General features: G+C 35.6%; 1 protein-coding gene across 1 annotated transcript in view; it reads right to left on the reverse strand.

Moving 5' to 3' along the window:
- The window catches only part of UGGT2 (UDP-glucose glycoprotein glucosyltransferase 2), a 251,160-nt gene that overhangs the window by 200,125 nt on the left and 26,793 nt on the right, over positions 1-24,242 (reverse strand). The window contains exons 3-5 of the mRNA XM_003832030.4: positions 19,287-19,417; positions 18,702-18,814; positions 8,790-8,964 (exon numbers count right to left, since the gene is read on the reverse strand). Coding sequence (XP_003832078.1) covers positions 8,790-8,964; positions 18,702-18,814; positions 19,287-19,417 — 419 coding nt within the window. The remainder of the gene's footprint in view (positions 1-8,789; positions 8,965-18,701; positions 18,815-19,286; positions 19,418-24,242) is intronic.

The raw sequence follows: 24,242 nt of genomic DNA on the forward strand, positions 1-24,242 counted from the left end.
GAATAACATCTAGCGTTCAGCAGCACAATCGAGTGACTATGGTTAATAATTTATTGTTTTAGGGTACATGTGCACAATGTGCAGGTTAGTTACATATGTATACATGTGCCATGCTGGTGCACTGCACCCACTAACTTGTCATCTAGCATTAGGTATATCTCCCAATGCTATCCCTCCCCCCAAAGTATAATAATAATAAATGAAAAAAGAAAAGAAAAAAATGTAATAAAACCAAAAAAATAATAATTTATTGTATATTTCAAAACAAGGAAAAATAATTTTATAAGCATTACATCCTTATTAAACAGCCACCTAGTTATGACCTCCTCAGAACTAGAATGTCTCATCTTTCTCTTTCTTCAGTGGACAGATATCAGAGGGCCTCAGAATCATATGCTATATATTCCCAACCAATGTGCCAGATCTAACGAAGCAAGATCTCTAGGAGTGACAGCACTTTATTATTTAAAAGAACACTCCAATTGGTGTTGGGGTAGAGAATGAGACTGATAATGGAAAACAAAATAATCTTCAACTTTATTTTTAAAGTTTTATTACTTCAATTAAAAAACTTGAAAAGATAAAATGTTAGCTGTCAATTCTGGGTAGTATATACAAAAAGTTTATTATTTTTAGGCTTTTTGTATTAGAAAATTTTCTGAAGAAAAAATAAAGCAGAAGGAACAAGAATGATAACAGAAGAAAAAGGCACCTGTGGGAAGGTGAACATTTGAATACCCAGGACAGATACCACCAAATGCTAGTGAAGCTGGTAAAGATATTTAGCTAGAAATCTATAAAGCTTGCTAAAGGCTAAATGTGGGCTAACGTGAGAGTGTGAAGCCCCTGGTAGCTCCAGACATAGCAAGGCTGAAACCCTCTTGCACAGGGAAGACTGGGGAAGGTCCTGAGAAAGCTTCGATTCTAATGGTGACAGGTAGAGAGGAAAGAAAAATCACTGCTGAAATCCACTTCAGACCTATCTCCCCTATAGAACCAAAGCCTTAATCTTCAGAGGCAAGGGCAACAAAATTATAGCTATGTAGTGTACTGGTGGAAGCCCACTGAAGACGGGAGAAATGGAACAGATGAAAGCCTTAGTCTGAAGGAGGGACAGGAATACCTGCCAGGCCCAACATTCTGAGAGAGGATCAGAAACCTTGAGGCCCAAATTTACAGTATGCCTAGAAAGGAAACTTAATTGGAACATCAGAGAATATCCCCTTCCTTACCTGCCCCCTCACCTTCACCTCAAGGCCAATCTAACAAGGGTTGAGTAAAGATAACGCTGAAATACAGGTGGGAAAGCTATAAGAAACACATTGTCTTTGGGGAGCTGCACAAAGGGAAGATCCAAATCTAAGTGGGGAGACCTAAAGCCAAATGGAACACAAACGTGAAACCCAACCCAACTCCTGACCAGAACAGCTCAATCCTGCATACATGAAAGGCATGGCCTACACTAAAGGCAGGGTCAAGGCTCCTACACAAAATGTTGAGCTTTTAACAACAACGAAAATCACAAGACGTCCAAGAAGTCAATGGAACAAAAGTCTGAAGAGACAAATCAATCAACAATTTCAAAATCAGATGTAAAAAAGAAGTTGAAACTTTCAGGAGGGAATTTAAAATAATGATTAACATGTTAAATGCTCTAATGAAAAAAGTAGAACATATGAGTGATCAGAAAGGCAAATTCATCACACATGTTAAAACTGTAAGAAGGAGCCAAATGGCAATGATAGAAACTAAAAGCACTGTAACAGAAATAAAGAATGCCTTCAACAGAGTCACAAGTAAACTTGATATAGCCAAAGAAAGAACTGGCTGGCTGGGTGCAGTGGCTCATGCCTGTAATCCCAGCACTATGGGAGGCTGAGGTGGATGGATTGCCTGGGGTCAGGAGTTCGAGACCAGCCTGACCAACATGGAGAAACCATGTCTCTACTAAAAATACAAAAACTAGCCGGGCATGGTGGTGTGTGCCTGTAATCCCAGCTACTTGGGGGCTGAGGCAAGAGAATCGCTTGAACCCAGGAGGCGGAGGCTGCAGTGAGCTGAGATTGCACCACTGCACTCAAGACTGGGTGACAGAGCGAGATTCTGCCTCAAAAAAAAAAAAAAAAGAATTGGTTAACTACAAGGCAGGTCAATAGAAATTATTCAAATTGAATTTAAGAAGAAAATGTAGTACAGAAAGAAAGGAAAAAATCCAAAAAGCAAACAACAGCAAGAAACTGAGCAGAACACTCAGGAGCTGTGGGATAGTACCACACATGGGAAACATCATGAGTGCCTAAAGGGAGAAATATGCCTCAGGACAAAGACAAAGAGGAAAGGCAGGACTGCCATCCCCAGTCTTGGAAATTCTAACTCTGCTCTGTAACTTGAAGAGGAGAGAACACCTCCAAATTCATTCTAGGAGGCCAGCATTACCTCAATACCAAAACAAGACAAGGATACAACAAAAAAAGAAAACTATATGCCAATATCACTAATAAACACAGATGTAAAAATCCTCAACAACATATTAGCAAAATGAATTCAGCAACAACTTAAAAAGATCATGCACCATGATCAAGTGAGATTCATCCCAGGGATACAGGATAGTTCAATATACACAAATCGATAAATGTAATACACCATATTAAAAGAACCAAGAACACAAAAACCATATGATAATTTAAATATGTGCTACAAAGGCATTTGATGAAATTCAACATCTCTTTCTGACAAGTCCCTCCCCCCCGACAAACTAGGTATAGAGGGAACATACCTCAAAATAATTAAGGCCATATATGACAGATCCACAGCTAATATCATATGGAAACAGGGAATAATTGAAAGCCATCCCTCAAAGATCTGGAACAAGACAAGAATGCCCCCTTTCACTATTTTTAGTCAGCATAATACTAGAAGCCTTAGCCAGAGTAATAAGGCAAGAGAAATAAATAAAGGACATCCAAATTGGAAAGGAAGAAGTAAAATTACCCTTGTTTGCAAACAATATGATCTTATATTAGAAAAACCTAAAGACTCCACCAAAAAACTGTTTGAACCAATAAATGAATTCAGTAAAGTTGCAAGATATAAAATCAATATACAAAATTCAGTACTATTTATATACACAAATAGCAAACAACATTCTGAAAATGTTACAATAGTTACAAATAATATAAAATACCTAGGAATTAATTTAACCAAAAAAGTGAAAGACCTACATTAATACAAAGAAAACTACAACACTGATGAAAGGAATCGAAGAGAACACCAAAAAATGGAAAGATATTCCATGTTCATGGAAGAATTCATAATTCAGACAAATGCACCAATGGAACAGAATAGAGAACTCAGATGTAAATCTACACATTTGGAACCAACTCATCTTCGACAAACATGCCAGGATCATACACTGGGGAAAGGACAGTCTTTTCAATATGAAAACTGAACAACCATAATGCAGAAGAATGAAACTAACTAGACCACTATCTCTCACCATATACAAATATCAAATCAAAATTGATTGAAGACTCAAATATAAGACCCAAAACTATGAAATGACTAGAGGAAAATATTGAAGAAATGCTCCAGGACATTGGTCTGGGCAAAAATTTTTTGTGTAAGACTTCAAAAGCACAGGCAACACAATTAAAAATAGACAAGTGGAGTTAACATCAAGCTAAAAATCTTCTACACGGCAAAGGAAACTATCAACACAGTGAAGAGCCAATCCACAGAATGGGAGAAAATATTTGACAAATACCCATCTGACAAGGGATTAATATCAGAATACATAAGGAACTTAAACATACCCTTTATCACCACTCCTATTCAACATAGTCCTGAAAGTCCTGGCCAGAGCAACCAGGCAAGAGAAAGAAATAAAAGGCATCCAAATAGGAAAAGAGAAAGCAAACTATACCTGTTTGCAGACAACATGATTCCGTATCTAGACAATCCCATAGTCTCTGCACAAAAGCTCCTTGATCTGATAAACAACTTCAGCAAAGTTTCAGGATACAAAATCAATGTACAAAAATCACTAGCATTTTTATACAGCAACAACATCCAAACTGGCAGCCAAATCAGGAATGTAATCCCATTTACAATTGCCACAAAAATAAAATACTAATGACCACAACTAACTAGGGAGGTGAATCTCTACAATGAGAACTATTAATACAAAACACTGCTCAAGGAAATCAGAGATGACACAAACAAATGGAAAAACATTCCAGGTTCACAGGCTGGAACAATCAATATTGTTAAAATAGCCACACTGCCAAAACAATTTACAGATTCAAGGCTATTCCTATCAAACTACCAATGACATTCTTCACAGAATGAGAGAAAGCTATTTTAAATTTTATATGGAACAAAAGAGCCTGAATAGTCAAGGCAATCCTAAGCAAAAAGAACAAAGCTGAAGGTTACAGTAACCAAAACAGCATGGTACTGGCATAAAAACAGACATACAGAGCAATAGAACAGAATAGAGAGCCCAGAAATAATGTCACACACCTGCAGCCATCTGATTTTTGACAAAGCTGACAAAAGCAAGCAATGGGGAAAGAACTCCCTATTCAATAAATGGTGCTGGGAAAACTGGCTAGCCATATGCAGAAGACTGAAACTGGACTCCTTCATTATGCCATATAAAAAATCAACTCAAAACGGATTAAAGCCTTAAATGTGAAGCCTAAAATTATAAAAACCCTCAGAAGATAACCTAGGAAATACCATTCTGGACATGGGCCCTGGCAAAGATTTCATGACGAAGACACCAAAAGCAATTGCAACAAAAACAAAAATTGACAAATGGGACCTAATTAAACTAAAGAACTTCTGCACAGCAAAAGAAATTATCAACAGATTAAACATGCAACCTCCGGAATGGGAGAAAATATTTGCAAACTATGTATCTGACAAAGGTCTAATATCCAGAATCTACAAGGAACTTAAATTTACAAGCAAAAAATAAACAGCCCCATTAAAAAGTGAGTGAAGGCTGGACGCAGTGGCTCACGCCTGTAATCCCAGCACTTTGGGAGGCTGAGGCAGGCGGATCACGAGGTCAAAAGATCAAGACCATCCTGGCCAACATGCTGATACCCCATCTCCACTAAAAATACAAAAATTAGCCGGGCATGTTGGTGGATGCCTGTAATCCCAGCTACTTGGGAGGCTGAGGCAGGAGAATTGCTTGAACCCAAGAGGCGGAGGTTGCAGTGAGCCGAGATCGCGCCACTGCACTCCAGCCTGGCGATAGAGCAAGACTCTGTCTAAAATAAATAAATAAATAAAGTCAGCAAAGGACATGAACACTTTTCAAAAGAAGACATATGATATCACCAAAAAGCATATGAAAATATGCTCAATATTACTAATCATTAGAGAAATGCAGATCAAAACCACAATGAGATACCATCTTGTATCAGTCAGAATGGTAACTATTAAAAAGTCAAAAAATAACAAGATTCTGGTGAGGTTGCAGAAAATAGTGAACGCACATACACTGCCGGTGGTACTGTAAACTAGTTCATTTAAAGCAGTGTGGCAATCCTCAAAGAACCTGAAATAGAACTACCATTTGACCCAGCAATCCCATAACTGGGTATATACCCAGAAGAATATAAATTGCTCTACTATAAAAACACATGCACGCATATGTTCACTGCAACACTTTTCACAAAGCAAAAACATGGAAATCAACCTGAATGCCCATCAATAGTAAAATGGATAAAGAAAATGTGGTACATATACACCATGAAATACTACACAGTGCATGCCGGGCTTAATTCCTAGGTGATAGGTTGATAGGTGCAGCAAACCACCATGGCATACATTTACCTATGTAACAAACCTGCACATCCTGCACATGTACACCAGAACTTAAAAAATTAAAAATAAACCCTTCCTCTAATATGACAGTTAATAGTGGAAGACCAAATGCTTTCTCTGCAAATCAGGAAAAAGGCAAGGATATCTTCCCTCACTACTCCCCATTCAACATTGACTAGAAGTCTTAATCATTAAAATAAGGTTAAAAAAAATAAATGGCATATAGGTTGAAAAAGAAGAAAAACACTGATGAAAGAAATCAAAGGATGTCTAAATAAATCAAGAGACCTAATTTTCAATTGGAAGACTGAATATTTTTAAGATGTTCTCCCTCAAATTTAATTTATATGTTCAATGTAATCTCAATCAAAATGCCAGCAAAAGTTTTTGTAGATACAGACAAGCCGATTTTAAAGTTCTCAAGAAGAGACAAAGGAATTAGATTAGCTAAAACAATTCTGAAAAAGAATAACAAAGCTGGAGGACTAACACAACCTGATCTCAAGGCTTTAAAGGTAGAGTAATCAAGCAGTGTAGTATTGATGTTGGGATAGACAGATCAATGGCACAGAAAAGCAAAGCCAGAAATAGACCCATACAAATACAGTCAATTATATTTTACAAGTGGATAAAACAAATTCAATGGAGAAGGATAGTCTTTTAAACAAATGTTAAAACAACTAGATATCCATATGTAGAAAAATAAATCTCAACATCTATCTCACAAGTTGCACAAACCTTAAATGGATCATAAACCTATGTGTAAACATAAAACTATAAAATACCTAGAATAAAATCTGCATGACCTTGAGATTGGTGATGAGTTTTTAGATATAATACGAAAAATATAATCTATAAACAAAAAAATGATGAACTGGACTTAATCAAAATTAAAAACTCTTCCTCTGCAAAACACATTAAGAGAATTACAAGATAATTCACAAACTGGTAGAATATGTTTGTAAATCATGTATCTCATAAATGATTTATATCTAGGACATAAAAAGAATTCTGAAAACTAAACAAAAAAAGTTCACCAAAAAGAAACTTATGAAAAGCCAGACAACTTCATTAGTCATTAGAGAAATGCAAATTAAAACCACAATGAGATACCACTGTGTACCTAGAACAGCTATAATAAAAAAAACTGACATTAACAAATGGTGGTTAGGATTTAGAGCTGCAAAATTATCTTTCCTGGCTAAGGGGAATGAAAAATTGTACAGCCACTTTGAGAGACAGTTTGGTATAGTTTATTATGAAGTTAAACGCTGACTTACCATACAACTCAGCAATAGAACTTCCAGGCATTTATCCAAGTGAATTGAAAACATATGTTCCTACAAGAATCTGTATGTGAATGTGATGGTACTAAGGTGACTGACAGATGACTCTGTGTGATTGTTGAAACCCAACATTGTACATCACAGATGATACTTTTCAAAAAGACATCTGACTAGATTGTGAAATAAAAAATATGTTCACAGAAGGCAAAGCTCAATATATATGAAGAAAAAGTCTCTTCAAAATTAATCAGAAAGGTCCAATTCATTCCCGTATGAAATCCCAACATGTTTCATGGAACCTGGCCAACTAATTCTAAAATTAACATGGCTACATATCATGCAAGAACAGCCAAGGTATTTAGAAAAACAAAAATTAAGAAGCAGAGTTGTACTACCAGATATCAAAATATATTTTAAAGCTACAGCAATTAAAATGATGTTATTTTTGTGTCGAATAGACATATATATCACTGCAACAGAATGGAAAGTCTAAAAACATATACATGTCTATATGAAAAATTAGCATATGATGGAGTAGAATAAAGACTTGACTGTTCAACAAAGTATGTGAAGACCAATAATTTTTCATATGGAAAAAACAGAATTATATCTCTACCCCGTAGTATATTCAAATAAATTCCAGATGGATTAAAAACCAAAACAAAAAATAGAACTTCAACTCTTACAAGAGAATGTCCTTATAACAGCATAAAGGAAATCGTTAAGGTAAAGTTGAGTAAATCTGACTATATCACAAGTAATATTTGTAAAAGATGTCATAAACAATTTTTTAAAAAAATCAGAAGACCAGAAATGCACTAGGAGAAGATACTGCGAAGTATGGAAGAAAATATTAGTATTCAAAATATATTAAAAACACCTATAAACCAATGAGAATAAAAGAATCCAATTCAAAAATAGGCAAAGGCTACGGACAGGCAATTTACAAATATATTTGTAAGGTTTTAATTAGATTAAATATTAGTATATAAATCTTAATAATTTGGGAAATGCAAATTAAAGCACTCCATGTTGGGAAGACAGTAGTAACAAAGCATAGTCCTTCCTCTAATGGCCATTATATTCATACGCATGTGTGTGTGTGTGTGTGTGTGTGCATGTATGTGCTCTGAAAGTGTTAAATAAACTTGAGGAGATACAGTAATAAGTGCTATGAAATCATTAAAACAGAAAAATGTGATAGTGTCATAGCAACGGCAGGCTAGAGGAACGGGAACAATACAGCACATACCAGATACCTGAAAGAAAAGTAGTCAGGTCTCAAAAGAAAGAGTTAACAGTATTCCAACACCATGCTTTGCACTTTGATCTAGTACTGTATATATTATCAGTATGTTGAGTAAATCAGATTTCTTAATTGCAAATTCTTAGCAAATATTATACACATTATTGAAGTATGTTTTTGTTTTTTATCCAAGTTTTAAATTTGTGCCAGATATAAGGCAAAGAATTATAGACATCATACCCCCAGAAGAGACAGAATCCCAATATATTTTTCCACATGAAATTCACATTTGTTAAGTTAAAAAAAGTTAGATAACTATTCTGGTGAAAATTAATATTTAAATCTAGTAAGACGATTATCATAATAATTGTTTTTTTCTACAGCCAAAAGTAACCTTGGAAAAAACAAGCACATACCTGAATATAATGGCGAAGAACATACAGAATTTCCTCATTTTGAGCTTTTTCAGACAATACTTTGTGAAATGCACTAAATGTTCTAGTACCCATTTCAGCATAGAGAATCACCACTGGTAAGTTCTCTTTGTTTGTAGGAAATTTGTGATCTCCTTTAAATAGATAAGGTCTAGTCCTAAGATAAAAGCAAAACACAAAGTTTGAAAAAACTGAAAGTTAATGGCATATCAATTCTGTATAATTGCTGCTTATCAAACAATTCATAATATACATAATCACAGAAAAAGAATTTAAATTTCCTGTGATGACTTTGTACACATAACTTGAACTAAATGACAGAAAAGAAAGAAAAGAATTTGGTTAACCCAAATCTAATATTAAAAATACTTTATTTCCCAACAAGGTTTATTATCTTTAAACAATAACATATAATGGCAGCACAATTTTCAGTGAAATAAAATTTATATTTTATGCAGTTAGGTTATAATTTTTCATTACAGCTCATATTTCCTGAAAACAAGGTACAAATATTTAAGGAACAAAGCAAAAGTACTACCTTATTCAGATTATCAGTACTTAGTATGAACAAGTACTCATCAAATCCCCAAGTATAAGCAAAGAAACCAGGACTCTTATGGTCTAGCATTATCATCAGAAACAGACTTTAACTGACTTCTTATTTGCCAGGCACTGTGCTAGGTTCTTTACACTCATTAGTAAATTCTATTTCACAAGAAAAATTAGACAGCTACCATCACTGAAACTTTTAAGTTTCTGGGGCTCAGATAAGTTAACTATTCAGGAAAAGATCAAATGGAAAGCCAGAATTTCAACTCATGTTTATGGAATTCCAAAGCCCATATGTTTTGGCAATATACACAGGTAGAAAGCAAACCAAGAGATAAGGAAGTTCAGAGTAACAAGGATGTTGAGAAATAACCTTTTATTTAGTGAATTCTGATCTCTACAATCATTCAGTCAATTACTACCTTTGGATAACAAATGTTAAGGACAGAAGAAAAAAGGTATGAGTAACATTCCTACAGCATGTTAGTGAAAAGAAGGTGGGTTTTGAGATCAGGCAGAATTGGATTCAATTCTAGCTTAACTACTTACTGACTCAACATATTCTAAATCAAAATCATTCAAGCATTCAATCTTATTGACTAACAGAATAATTTGAGAGATTTCCACAGTTATTTGGCTTAGAATTTGTGCCATTACTCAACAGCAATATAGAAATGTGTTTATTAAAAGTCTGTAAAATTATAACATTCAAGCATCCTTATATTAGTTTACAGAAATGCACTAGGAGAAGACGTACAGTATGTAAACCCTTCCACTTTTTAAATAAACTTTTCATTCAAGTATAAAATCATCACACATTTATCCACTTTGATTACTGGTATTCACGATGTGATTTTTAAAATACTACTGTCAATGCTTGGACAGCTGAAGCATAAAGTAAATAGAATCTTAGCCCCAAATAGAATTTCACTTCATTATTAATCTTCTGTAACCGATGAAGAGACATGAATGTGCAAAACAAGAGACACTGAATTTGCTGTCTTTCTTCATGAGATGCTATTAATAAATGCTAAAAGGATACAAAATCATACTTCACTTTGAAAAGAGAAGTGAAAGAGATTCTTGCATGAAACTATTAAAATTATTCTCATAAATTTTAACTGAAATCTTGGAACTCAAATGTCACTTATATAGCAGCTGGATTATCATTTTATAAACCTGATTTTATCAAATCAGTATCATAGAAGTACATTTAGTAATTTATATAAGAAATCTTAAATTTTAATTTAAGTCTGAAAAATTCTTCCTTCAAAGAATTTACTACTGTTGAAAACTAGAAAGGCGGCCAGGCGCGGTGGCTCAGGCCTGAAATCCCAGCACTTAGGGAGGCCGAGGTGGGCGGATCATGAGGTCAGGATATCGAGACCATCCTGGCTAACATGGTGAAACCCTGTCTGTACCAAAAATACAAAAAATTAGCCGGGCGTGGTGGCAGATGCCTGTAGTCCCAGCTACTTGGGAGGCTGAGGCAGGAGAATGGCATGAACCCAGGAGGTGGAGCTTGCAGTGAGCCGAGATCGCATCACTGCACTCCAGTCTGGCCAACAGAGCAAGACTCCGTCTCAAAAAAAAAAAAAAAAAAGAAAACTAGAAAGGCTGCCAATAAAACTATGCTAGGAGATAAATATTGAGGTTGAATATAAAAGGAAAAATTAGAGGAAATGGAATAGACTTTACACACAAAGGTAAGGGCTCTCTACCATTTGCTGAGTCTGTAATCAACAGTACCTTCCTTCCTGTATCTATAGACACATAACTTTCAAAATTTGCTTTTATGATTAATTCAGGAACTGCTTGGATATATCATAGGTAGAAAAATTATACCTATAGAGGATGGCTGGATAAGAGGAAAATGATCTTTGAAAATTAAATAATTATATTTAAAAGTAGCAATTTACTGAATTGACTAAGGTGTTAAAGAGAATTAATACAAATTAGCATTAGTAAACATTTTAGAAGTAGAGTATAAAACTTCAGCTTTCTGAAGACAATTTTGGAGTATACATTTTAATATACATGTACTTACCTAGAGATTTTAGTTCTAGAAATTTAAGAAAATAACCAAGGTAACTATGCAAAGATATATGTACAAGGAAGTTCAATTAGATATTGTTTACTGTAAACTACCTATATATACACCACAAGGAGTGGAATAATGAAACTTATTTATTCATTTCATTATGGTATCATTCACTCAATATTTTTCAGCATCTACTACATGGTAGGTGAACTTTTTGGGAACTGGAGTAAAGGTCACCCTTGTTATGCAGATAACTTGGCGGCATTGTGCTTATGCCCTAGGGATCTGTGGAAGTTTGAACTTAAGAGGGATGACTTAAGACGTTTGGTGGAAGAAATTTCGAAGCAGCAAAGTATTCAAGAAGTGACCTGGCTGCTTCTAACAACATATGTTCAGATGTGGGAGCAAAGAAATGGCTTTAAGTTGGAATTCATATTTAAGAGGGAAGCAGAACATAAAACTTTGAAAAATTTGCAGCCCTAGCCAGAAAAGAAAAAGTCCATTTTCAGGGGAAGAATCTAAGTGGGCTATTGGGCAACCATTTGCTAGAGAGATTTGCATGACTAAAAGGGAGCCAGGAGCTGACAGCCAAGACAATGAAAAAAAGGCCTGGAAGGTATTTCAGAGATATATGAGGCAGCCCCTCTCATCATACACTCCAAGGCCTAAAAGGAAAGAATGCTCACTGCCCTGTGCCATGCCAGCAGGTTGCAACTTGCATCCAGCTGCTCCAGTTCCAGCCTCGGCTCAAAGGGGCACAGGTAAAGCTCAGGTCACAGCTCCAGAGGGCACAAGCCATAAGCCCTGGCAGTTTATACATGGTCTCATGTCTGCAGATGCTCAGGAGGCAAGCATGAAGGAGGCTTGGAGGCCTCCATCTAGATTTCAGAGGATGTATGGAAAAGCCTGGTGCCCAGGCAGGAGCCTGCCACACAGGCAAGGCCCCCACAGATATTCTACTAGGGCAGTGCATAGAGGAAATGTGGGGTTGGAACCCCCACACAGAGTCCCCACCTGGATACTGCCTAGTGGAGCTAGTGGAGGGGGGGCTGCAACCCTTCAGAACCAAGGATGGTAGATTCACCAGCAGCTTGCACCTTGTGCCTGGAAAACCCAAAGGTACTCAACCCCAACCCATGACAGCAGCCACGTGGGTTGTATCCTGCAAAGTTAGAGCGCTGGAGCTGCCCAAGGTCTAGGGAGCCCATCGGGATGTACATCACGATGTGGGACATGGAGTCAAGGATTACATGACAGCTTTAAGATTTAGTGCCTGCCTACTGTGTTTCAGACTTGCATGGGGCCTGCTACTCTTTTCTTTTGGCCGATTTCTCCCTTTGGTAAGGGGAATGTTTACCCAATGCCTGCACCATCTCTGTACCTTGGAAGTAAATAACTTGTTTTGATTTTACAGGCTCATAAGTGGAAGCAGATGAGTCTCAGATGGCACTTAGGACATTGGACTTGATGTTGGAATGAGTTAAGACATGGGGAAGAAATTACTGTAATTTGCAATGTGAGAAGGACATGAGATTTTGGGGGCTAGGAAAAGAATGATATAGTTTGGGTATTTGTCCCCTCCAAATCGCATGTTGAAATGCAATTCCCAGGGGCCCCCCTTACTCTCTTGCTCATGCTCTATATGACGTGCCTGTTCCAGCTTCGCCTTCTGTCATGGCTGTAAGGTTCCTGAGGCTCTCACCAGAAGCCAAGCAGATGTTAATGCCATGTTTGTACAGACTGCAGAACCATAAACCAACTAAACCTCTTTTACTTATAAATTACCCAGCCTCAGGTATTTCTTTATAGTAACACAGAAACAGCCTAACACATAAAATCGGTACATACCAGTAATTTTATTTATTTACATGTAAGAACACAATAACTTTGTGGGAGAAGGATCTAAGATACCCTTTATAGTACAATAAATTTTTTTAAGTATGTCTGTATATGAATATATGCATTAAAAAAGAACATATACTAAACTGTTAGCAGAATTATAGGCTATTTTCCCTTTCTACTTTGCATTTTTCTAAAGTATTTGAATTCTTTTATAATGACCATATGGGATTTTTTTAACTTTAAACATACAGCTTTCCATTTGGGACAAAAGTTTAAAGCCACAAAAAAGATGGTCATATTGATTTGAAGTGGCATTTGGAGAGCAGTCCCTGACACTAAATTTTACAGTATCTCCAAAAATATTTACAAAGACTCAGAGAAAAATTCTTAATGAAGTTGCAAACTAAAAATAACTTTGTATCATAAATTGGGAGTAAAGTCTACTAACTATAAAACCTATGCTGTTCAACTAGAATCATAACTGACAGTCAACTACCACTTAGAACAAGAACATGCTAGTAAAAAAAGAATAGTAAACTGATTCTTCATCTCTCCCTATTTCCTATTCCCTGGTTCAAAAATCTATGGTCTGGAACTGCCCCAAAACTTTATAGACATAATACTAAAATGTGAATGAAGGTCAGGAGTGGTAGCTCATGTCTGTAATCCCAGCACTCTGAGAGGCTGAGGCAGGCAGATTGCTTGAGCTCAGGAATTCGAGTCCAGCCTGGGCAACATAGCAAGACCCCGTCTCTACAAAAAATACAAAAATTAGCTGAGCATGGTGGTTTGCACCTGTAGTCCCATCTACTCAGGAGGCTGAGGCAGAAGTACAACTTGAGCCTGGGAAGCAGAAGTTGCAGTAAGCCAAGACTGCACCACTGCACTCTAGCCTGGGCACTAGAGCGAGACCTTGTCTCAAAAAAATAAATAAATAAAACAAAATAAAATATGAGTTATACATCTGGGGGAAAGTGACAGCAATCATTACCATCCTAAATGAGTATAACTTTCTCCCAGTGGTCACTCTACTTTCCAACATGTAAATAAAACTACTGTTAAGAAGAATTTTACGAAACTGGGACAATGAGAATATCACATAGTAAAGAAAGGCAACAATGATGACCTAAATATGTTATAATTGAAAAAAAACCAAAAAAACCCACAAAAAACCAAGTGTTTAGCTCAACCACAGACAGAAGAAAATATATAAATGTAAAACGTATTAGATTAGAATAAAAAAGCAGAAAAAATTTATCAGTCATTTCTTTAAAAAAAGATAAAAACCTAATCTGGAAAAACTGAAAGAAAATGAAAACTAAAGAAAATCTAGGAAGGAGAAACATATCTACAGAGAGGAAAAAATTAAAATATTTATATTACTATACATAACCTATGTAAAAACATAAATTATATGCTTAAATAAGAAAAAAAACCATTGACCAATATTGATAAGATGTCACAAACCCAAGAGTATATGCCTAAAGTTCACAAAAGGAAAAAAAAATTAACTTTGCCCTACATAGAGACAGAGAGGGGGAGAATGTTTCTGTCAGGCTGTAGAATTGTTTTACCCTACTTACAAGCTAATAAGTTAGCTTTTCATTGTTTCATGGATTCTGGCAAAAGACAGACTTCTGAGTCAGAAACAAAGAGCTTGATTACTTGTGGCACAGCAAGCAACATGAACATTAGTATGTTTACATGGGTTCCTCATGGGCCCACATTCCATAGGGAGAAGTATGATGGACCCACAAGAATTCTACACAGGCAGTGGGTATGGATCACATCTAAAGAACACTGAATGTGGGAAACCCATCATTTAATAACAAGCAGTAAGTTGCCCTTTGTCCCAGGGAGAAACACTCACTTATCCCTCAAAGTCACTCACTGAAAACACCCCGAGAAAAGGCCATGGTAAAGAGCAGTCAGGGCCTCACACGGTCTTGGCATAGTCAGTTTGTCTCTATTCACACTTATCAGGGAATGGGTCTATAATATGTACATCTAAAGGAGTAAACCAGACTGTCAGACGGGCAAGTGCAAATTACGTTCACAGTGCGCAAGCCCCAAGGAGTGGTATTTTTAAGCTGCCCATCTGTAGTCTTCCAAGTGGCAGACCAGACAGGTAGGCCATTGGCAACAGCACAAGAGTCAGTATGAATGTACTATATTTCACCAAGGGGTCAGATTTTGTTCAGGGAGAGGATGATGGCCTTGAGTTCTGCCCACTGAGTAGAGTGACCACTTCAGCTTTTGGTTTTACAAGGCTTATGCCTGGTGGAATGGTAGCAGAGGCAGCCCGAAGAGCCCACCAGCTGTTAACTTAGCTAAACATCCCAGCAGCCTGGCCCAGGCATTTAGGGAAACCACTGTGAACTGAGGGCCCTTTTGAGCCAGTGACCTTACTTCAGGTAGTGAAATGGGTTATTTAGTTCACTCCCAAAAGAGTAGCTGCCACTTTTTCACATATACCTGATACCATGCTAGGGCCCAGAAGCTGGGCTTTTGAATATATAATTTCCATTTGAGCAGGGAGGCTTATTGGGTCCCTTTTACCTTGCCAGACACTGACTCCTAGTTGAACTACGTGAAAATGTAAATGTCACGTGGTAGAGTCACAAGGCCTCCATGGGTCAGGCATTCAGTTTCAACAAGAGCTTAAGAACTGCTATTTTAAAAAGGGGTGTACTAAGTGGCTGAGTCAGGCAGGTGGCACTATTGTACTTGGAAACAGTCTCTCGGGGTAGTCCAGCAGCTATGAAGTCTATATAAAGTTGTGATTGTCCTTTCTCCTCCTGGGATTGATTCTTTGTTGTTTCTGCTGGACCACCTGGGGGTGTCTATGTGTGGTAGTCTCTGAATGACAGTTTCCCTCTGGGCTTCACAAACATTGACAGCATTCACAGTATAAGCATGTAAAATACCAATACCAGTTATATAATCAGAGCCAAAACAATAAACCATTAAATCAGTCAAGTTTGAGTGCCTTTTCCTTAGGAGCCCAGATCAAGGAACATGTGTCAGACTACAACACAGTTATCAGGAGACTACTATCACCCACCAGGAGTACAGGGAGAAAGAGGTGAGCAGTGGGAAGAAATGTAAGTATTGACCTTTTTCTTCTCGACCCATGGGCCCTTACGAACTTCCTCTTCCAGAAGCTGTGTGTCAGTCAACATCCCACCCATGACAGTCTCCAAAACTATCAAGAACTGTAAAAGTCTAAGGTATGATTTTACCTGACTTACAAACTAATAAGTTAGCCTTTTATTCTTTTTTTTTTTTTTTTTTTTTATTCTTTTATGGATTCTGATAGAAGACATAAGACAGAATCCTGGGTCAAAGACAAATGACTTTACTGCTCATGACATAGAGCAAGCAGTATAAGCGTTACTATGCTTGCCCCCAAAGTCCCACAGGGGGTGACAAAATATGGACTTAGATGGATCCTACAGAGTTGGCATATGTTTCTGTTAAGGAACACTGGGCTTGGGGAAGCACTGTTTTATAGTAAGCAATAAAACATACTTGCTCCCTGTCCCCAATCCCAAAGGCAAACATTACCTCATTCCTCAAGGTTGCTCACTGCAAACACAACCCTGAGAAATGGCCCAGGTAAAGAGTGGTCAGGACCTTGCATTTTTTGCTGGTCAGACCAAGAAAGAACATGCAAGGACTCACAGGGCCCATGGCAGATGGACTTTCCTAACAGTTTGATGTTAATTTTTTTGTAATCTTCAAGATACATTAGTTTCTATAATTATAAAAGTTGACATCAGAAACCAATGACAATAAATTTTAAACATTACAAAATTTCCTTTAAAAGATGCACTAGTGAGTTATATTATAGTGAGTCTAATAATGCCATAAAGGAATAGATAATTCCTATATTAACTCATCCAGAGTAAGAATAATATGGCTGCCTAATTCACTTTATGAAAGTAGAATGATAAAAATTAAAGATGTCAAATAATTTCAATAAATGTACAGCTATTCATTTATTAACACAGAAACATGAAAACAAAATGAAAGCAATCTTAATTCAAAAGCAAATTAAGATAATCCCACACCATTAATAATCAGTAGTTTTCCTCAGAATTGAAAAGAAGGTATAATATTTCAAAGTATTTTGTAATATATTAGTATGTCCAATGAGAAAAACCTTGTATCCATCCCAATAGTTGAAAAAATAGTTGATAAAATAAAGCAATTATTTCTGCCTTTAAGTTTTAAAAGCAGGTGTGAACAGAGAAACATGCCATGTTATCTGATCAGAGATTCAATACAACACAGATGTAAATTTTTCCTAAATTAACCAATACTTTTAACATAATTCTAATTAAACCCTAACAAGGCTTTTGGGGAAGGGGAGCTTGGGGAGGAAAAGGATTCCAATGTTGACTTAAAAGCATCAACAAATACAAAGAGCTAAGGCATTCTGGAGGAAAAAAGAGCCACAATGAAGAAGAAATCCTCCTGTCAGAAACTGGATAATAAAGCAATAAATATTAAAACAGTATGGCACTATTATAAGAAATAGATAATGGAGCAGAACAAAGAGCTATGAAATAGACCATAATGTAAATATAATGAATACAACTGACTAGGTACCTGAGGAAAAAAATCTGGTTGGATTCTTACCTTTTGATGAAAATAAATTATAGATAGATTAAAAGTTTAATGTAAAATAAAAGGAAAAACTTTTAGAAAGCTACAGAAAGAATTAGTAAAATCTCCCAATCAGGTTCGGGAAAAACTGTTAGTATAAAAACAATATAAAAGTCACATACACAGGAAAATTTGGCTACATAAAAATAAAAGTCTTTTGTATATGAAATTCAATACAAGTATAAGAAAATGTTAGAAATGGTTTGTTAACAAGTGAGTTAAGTATTAATATGCATAAATATATATTACTGTTTAATAGAGCTCTTTCAAAATTAAAAAAACTACTTTATTATTTTTTAAAGTATAAATAATCAGGCAAAAAATATACTGGTAGTATTACTCTAAAAAATCACTAATAAATTAATAATTTACTTCTGATTTGCCATTTTTTAAATTAAATACTTGCAAAAAAGCAAAAAAAATAGTTTTGAATATAGGAAGCAACCTCATCTATTGTTTTGATTACTTTGTTATTCCCCAGGTATATATTCAGTTTATATTTAAAGAGCTATAGGCCAAATAAACTCAGTTTTGCATGTTTATTTCAAAAAACAAGTTATGCTTATATGAAACATTTCATATATTTTATGTTATTTTGGCACAATTTATATGCTAAAATCAAAAGCTAATCAAGACAAAACATTCTCAGATATATTATGGTTTTCAATACAAATCACATTCTTGAATATACAATGTCTTAGAATATTAAATTTTTTTATTATAAGAAGTTTCTGCTATTGAACTCTCCTCTCTATAACCACTTCTTTCATTATAGGCTATTATTAATTTACCTTGAAGCAGCTTTCTTCAGCAGCTTTTTAATCTCATTAATTTTACAGGTGTGCTTCTTATGAATAACCACAAATGCATTACAACCATCTGGTGGTGGCTCATCAGCTGCAATCTAAGATTTCAAAGATTATATTTAGCTACAGCAGTTGATAATTACAATATGATTTTAAAACCCTCACACATTACTTTGATTAAAATAACTCATCAACTACTATTAAGTTATTGCTCTAATTAAAGTAAAAAAAATCTATACGTAGGCAGAATCTAAGAAATATTTTAATAAAATCAACTTTATCCTAGGAAAGACATGCTTCATAGTTACTGAAAAAATTCTATTAAAATTTTATGATACATTTCAATTATTTGTCCTCATAATTTCCTTATCCCAAATAACTACAAAAATTACAGAATATATTCAATTACATTATAATAAATGACAACAACAATAATATAATCAATGATAGGCTATGGAACCAACTATAAACTTGTAGATCATTTTGAACTAAAGATGTTCATATTAAAGAACTCTATGTACATTGCTAGCGTGCCTCTTTGTCAAATACAGATTGGGTATTTTTACGCACCTGCTGAAACATCTGAATAGCTGGGGAGTATGCCCTTATAGAGAAAGCAAACTTTAAAAGGTTGATGTGTAAATTGTCTAGAAACTGTCCAGCTTTCTTCAGGATTAAGTTGTAATAAGAATAATCTGATTCTATAAAAAGAAGTCAAAAGAAAATAATGTTAGCATTTTATAAACTGCACATTGGCACATCTTCCACCATAAGGCTAATTTAATGTCATATAATCATATCTGAAGTTTGGTTATGGATAATGCTAGAGAAAAATGGAAAAATCAAGATCTCAGTTCTATAATCAACTTCATTTTGGATCTTCCAGTAATGTCCAAGTAATCAACATGAGACCAGGTGAAAATAATCTTGCCATTAAAATCTATTTGGAAACACCAACATTTCAGACCAACTTACTCCAAAGTTGTGGGGTTATATTACAAGGATAAGATATAAGTCCTACCTACAAGGTAGAAATTAAGAACAGCAGAAAAGTTAAATAATATGATTGTTAATGAATTTTAAAGTACCTGTATGAATAAATTCTACTGAGATTTAGTGCCAATAGCCAAGTATAATTAGTGTATCCAGAATACTTTTAGGAGACAAAATTTGAACCAGGTCTTCAAAACTAAATGTCATCTTGTCTGGAACTTGAACAAACTAACCTGAGCTGCGAGTTGCCTACTATAAACCCTATTCAAAGAACTCAAAGACATAAAGGAGAAGGAGGGATCCTAGAATTTAATTAAAAATTCTCCAACACCCCTGGGGAGACAGAGATCACTTGAATGGGAGAAGGCAGAAAAGTGCAGCCTAGAGCTGAAGAAGACCTGGTGGCACTAACGGGGATAAGCAGGGCTGGGGAGAACTTTCTGTCTGTGCCCTTTTCCTTTCTCTACTCTTCCCTGGGTGTAACCATTGACTGCATTGTGTCAGAAAACTGTAATGCCATTCCAGGGCCAGCCAGAGATGGTAAGGTAATAACAGGGCAGCTCTGGAGTCCATTTGGTATAGGCATCCATAGAGGCTGGCCTCTAGACATTCTCTGGTAATTTATTCTCCTCTACATCTTGGCACTGGGTTATCAAGTGATAGAAATTTCTCATACAAAAGAACAGAGTTGAGGTAGATGAAGAGCAGTTCCCTGTGGATATCTGATGTGAAAGGGATAACAAGAAGAATGTGGTTACACCAGACTGCAACACCAGATACTCTCTTTCTGAGAGGAGGAAAAGGATGTTCTGACTGGAAGGAGACATTTTGGGGTTGGCTGGAAGACTGGGTTGTTTGCTGATTGTGACAATGTTTACTATTTGCTCCGAAAGTGCTGGGCCCTTGACCCTCAGTTCCTCTCTTTACCACAACCCATTCAGGGTACAGGTGTTATCTGGCCCTCCAAGTTGTCCTGTGGGAACTGAGGCTCAGGCAACCAGTGCAAATATGGGACATTGTGGTTATTGCTTTTGTTATATGTAATAAAGCCTTCTTCTGTCTCTGAATCAGGGGTCTCAGGTCATCTGTCAGCATCCATGAAACTAATCTGTTATCTTTGCAAATAGGGTAACATCTCAGACCCTTCACAGTACTTGACAGATCTGACAACAAAATGGAATGCTGACAAGATACGTGGATTTCTGGAGAATAAAAGACCCAGTCCCATGGTCCAATTAATAGGATTTGAGGAGAGTGCTTGAGAAGTAATAGTGGATATTCTGACAAAACTGTACAGTCAATCAGGCAATGAGTCATCTTAATTTTGCTGCCTATTAATGAAGAGAAGAAGAAAAGGTTATAGGCCAAGGGAAATAAGTTCAAAAATATCTCCCAAACAATGTCTTAGTGGCACCTTATGACTAAATTCCTCCTACAGTCCAACTTGCCAATATTAGATCCTTTCAAAGATGACAATAAAAAGTCTCAGAGTTTAGTTCAATAGGTCCTGGCTGATATAAAGAAGCTATGAATCACTCAGGAGATTTCCTCTGGTCAGTTATAAAGTCTTTCAGCTCTGATCCAAGAGTCTTATGTTGTCCATCTGATTCCTGAAACTGTGGCAAGCTAAGTTTTTAGCTTGCAAGCAGGGTAAAAATTCCAGCCCCTTCACAGCTCTTGACAAAAAGCTCAGAAATGAGATGACCAAAAAAAGAGGGAGATATGAGAAGTTTCCTGAAAGAATACAAATAAGAACTAGAAAGAAAATAATACTAGAAAATACAGATTAAATTAGAAGGAGCACAAGAGTAAACAGACACCGTGGAAAACAGTAGGAGAAACAGAATACGCAGAGGAAAAGTGATAAAAATGAAACAAATAAAAAGGAGAGAAGGGAAAAATGACTTAAGAGTAAATGACAAACACAGAAGTCAGGCAAAGGAGATTAATATATGTATACTTGTAGACCCTAAGGCAGAAAATCAAGGGAATGGAACAGAATAATTAAAGAAAACTATAATCCAAGAAAACTTTCCAGAATTAAAAATAATGAACTTACATACCTAAAACAAAAAAAACACAGAATGATCAGCATTGCAACATTCTCTAGTTTAAAAAACAAACAAACAAACAAACAAACAAAAAACAACTCTGGGGCTCTAAAGTTAAAAATCAGAAGTTTCGAATTCACACATGAACAATTAAGTATGTGAAGAACTCAAGGGCTATTTTTCCAAGAGTTATTCACGAGGCACCAACCAGAGAGCAAACTTTATATAACCAAGAAATAATTGCAGAAATTGCAGCATAAAGTCTGATTGTGAGCTCTATACCATCTCTACATCAATTCACAAAGAAGTCATTAAAAAGTATTTGTATAATTGTTTAATTTGGTGCCTCTTATTAAGCTATAAACCATGAAGGAAAGGATCTTTTCTATCATAGTTTTTCAACTGTACATTTCTACTCCTGGCATACAAAATAGACATTCAATAAATTTCTTTAATATTTAATAAATATTATAAATAAGTTTCTTCATTCTAAACAATATTTTCCTAATCCAGTTGCTTTAAACAGTTGACATATGAGAATAAGCATTGCCTCTTTCACTCTTAATTCTTTAACAAACTATAGATGATTTCTCAGAACTTGGGAGATATGGTGAGTTTTCCTCCAAGAATCAAAAAATAATGCAAATAAGATTCGTGTTCAACAGTAAAAGCAAAATAGAAAATAAATGTTATTTTAAATAATATTCTTAAAATACATTATAGTTACAAGGTCAGCAAGAAAATAATAAAAATTAATGTAATAACATCTAAAATATGACTACATCAGTCAAAGGACTGGTCACCCAGGGAAGCAGAGAAAAGTCAAAAGAAATGTGAGTAGTGCCTGACAACAGATACCAAATTTTGTCAAGGTCACCATCAAGGTTGTCCCTTATGTAGTAATGAATGTAGGATTCAGGAGTTTATAGAAAGTAAACTTTTATAATTTAGATGTAACTAGCAAGATCATCTCTATTATGAAATGGATGCATTGGGCTATTTTGGCTGATTTGTTAAATAACTAAATCCATGCTCACCAACCACCTGCTAAAAATGCCCCTTCAATATTTTCTGCCTTTATCTTCAACCTCAGCTTTTACTCAATTTTTGACTACTGGCACCTAATATTCAAAAATCACTCTTATTAAAAAAAATAAGTGGCAGCCTCCACAGACAGCTACTGACTCATCTTATTCCCTTCATAGTCAAAGGTCTTAAAAGACTTAATGACATGTAGCTCTACTGGAAGGGGACATTTTGGGGGTGGTTGGAGACTGGGTTATTTGCTGATTGTGACAATTTGACAAGAAACTCAGAAATTAGATAACCAAATAACAGAGAGATATGAAAAGCTTTACTCACATCTTAACTTACTAAAGTCTTGATTACTATACCAGTGAAATGGTTCTCACCAAAGGCACTAATAATTTCTCTGTTGTTAAAAGTAGTAGGTGCATAATATTCATATTACTTGATCTGTCTACAGTATTTGATAACAGCAATCACTTACAACTTAATATTCTCCTGGCTTTCATGATCTAATACTTTTACAGGATTTCAGCTACCACTACAGGTACTCTTCCTTAGTCTCCATTGTGTGCTGTTCTTCTCATCAGATTCCCTTAAACATTGCTGTTCTCAGGGTTCTGCCATTGGGCACTATTTTATTCTCATTCTGTGCCTTCTCCCTACAACTTAAATTACCGTTTTTCATGTTGATCACTCTGAAATCCTACCCTTTATCCTAGAATTTTTTTTTATCTAGATCTCTCACTCATATATCAGCTTACTGATATATTTATATTTGGATATTTCACAAGAATTTCAAATGTGGCACATCCAAATTCCAATTACCTTCTTCCCCCAAATCTGGTTCTTGGGTAAAAGTAACTATGTTAGAAAGTCTTAACATTTTTTGAAAATTTCTTCCATTAATAAAATACAAAAGCAACTTTATTTGTGTAAAAACCACTAAAATCTTCAAGGACTTTGAAAATGACATTCTTATATGCTGAGCAGCATGTGAAGAAGTAAAAATAAACAGGGATTTTGAAATCAGATAAGTCTTGGGTGACATTTCTCACCTCACAAAACTACATAGGTTAACTAATATGCCACTTGAATCTTGAAGCATCAATAAATATGTAAGCCTGGCAGAACCATATAAATTTTTTTAAACAGGCAATTCATTGCTTAAAAAGTCTTAATTTGCTGGCATATAATATAAAGTAATTGCATTAAATGGTATAAAACTAGTACTTGAATTCAAAAAGTTAAATGTTCAATATTTACAATTTTTTTAGGCAGGTGGATCACTAAGACATGCTTTAGTAAAGAGTATTTAGAAGGTCTCATGGAGATTCAACAATCTAAATTAGTACAAGTAACAGAGGATTATTAAATGTTTCCTCTAAGATGTCTTGAAAACAAATTCAGTAAAAATCTGCTCATTAGGCCGGGCATGGTGGCTCACACCTGTAAT

This window comes from Pan paniscus, chromosome 14, assembly GCF_029289425.2.
Source record: "Pan paniscus chromosome 14, NHGRI_mPanPan1-v2.0_pri, whole genome shotgun sequence".
Taxonomy (NCBI): Eukaryota; Metazoa; Chordata; class Mammalia; order Primates; family Hominidae; genus Pan; species Pan paniscus.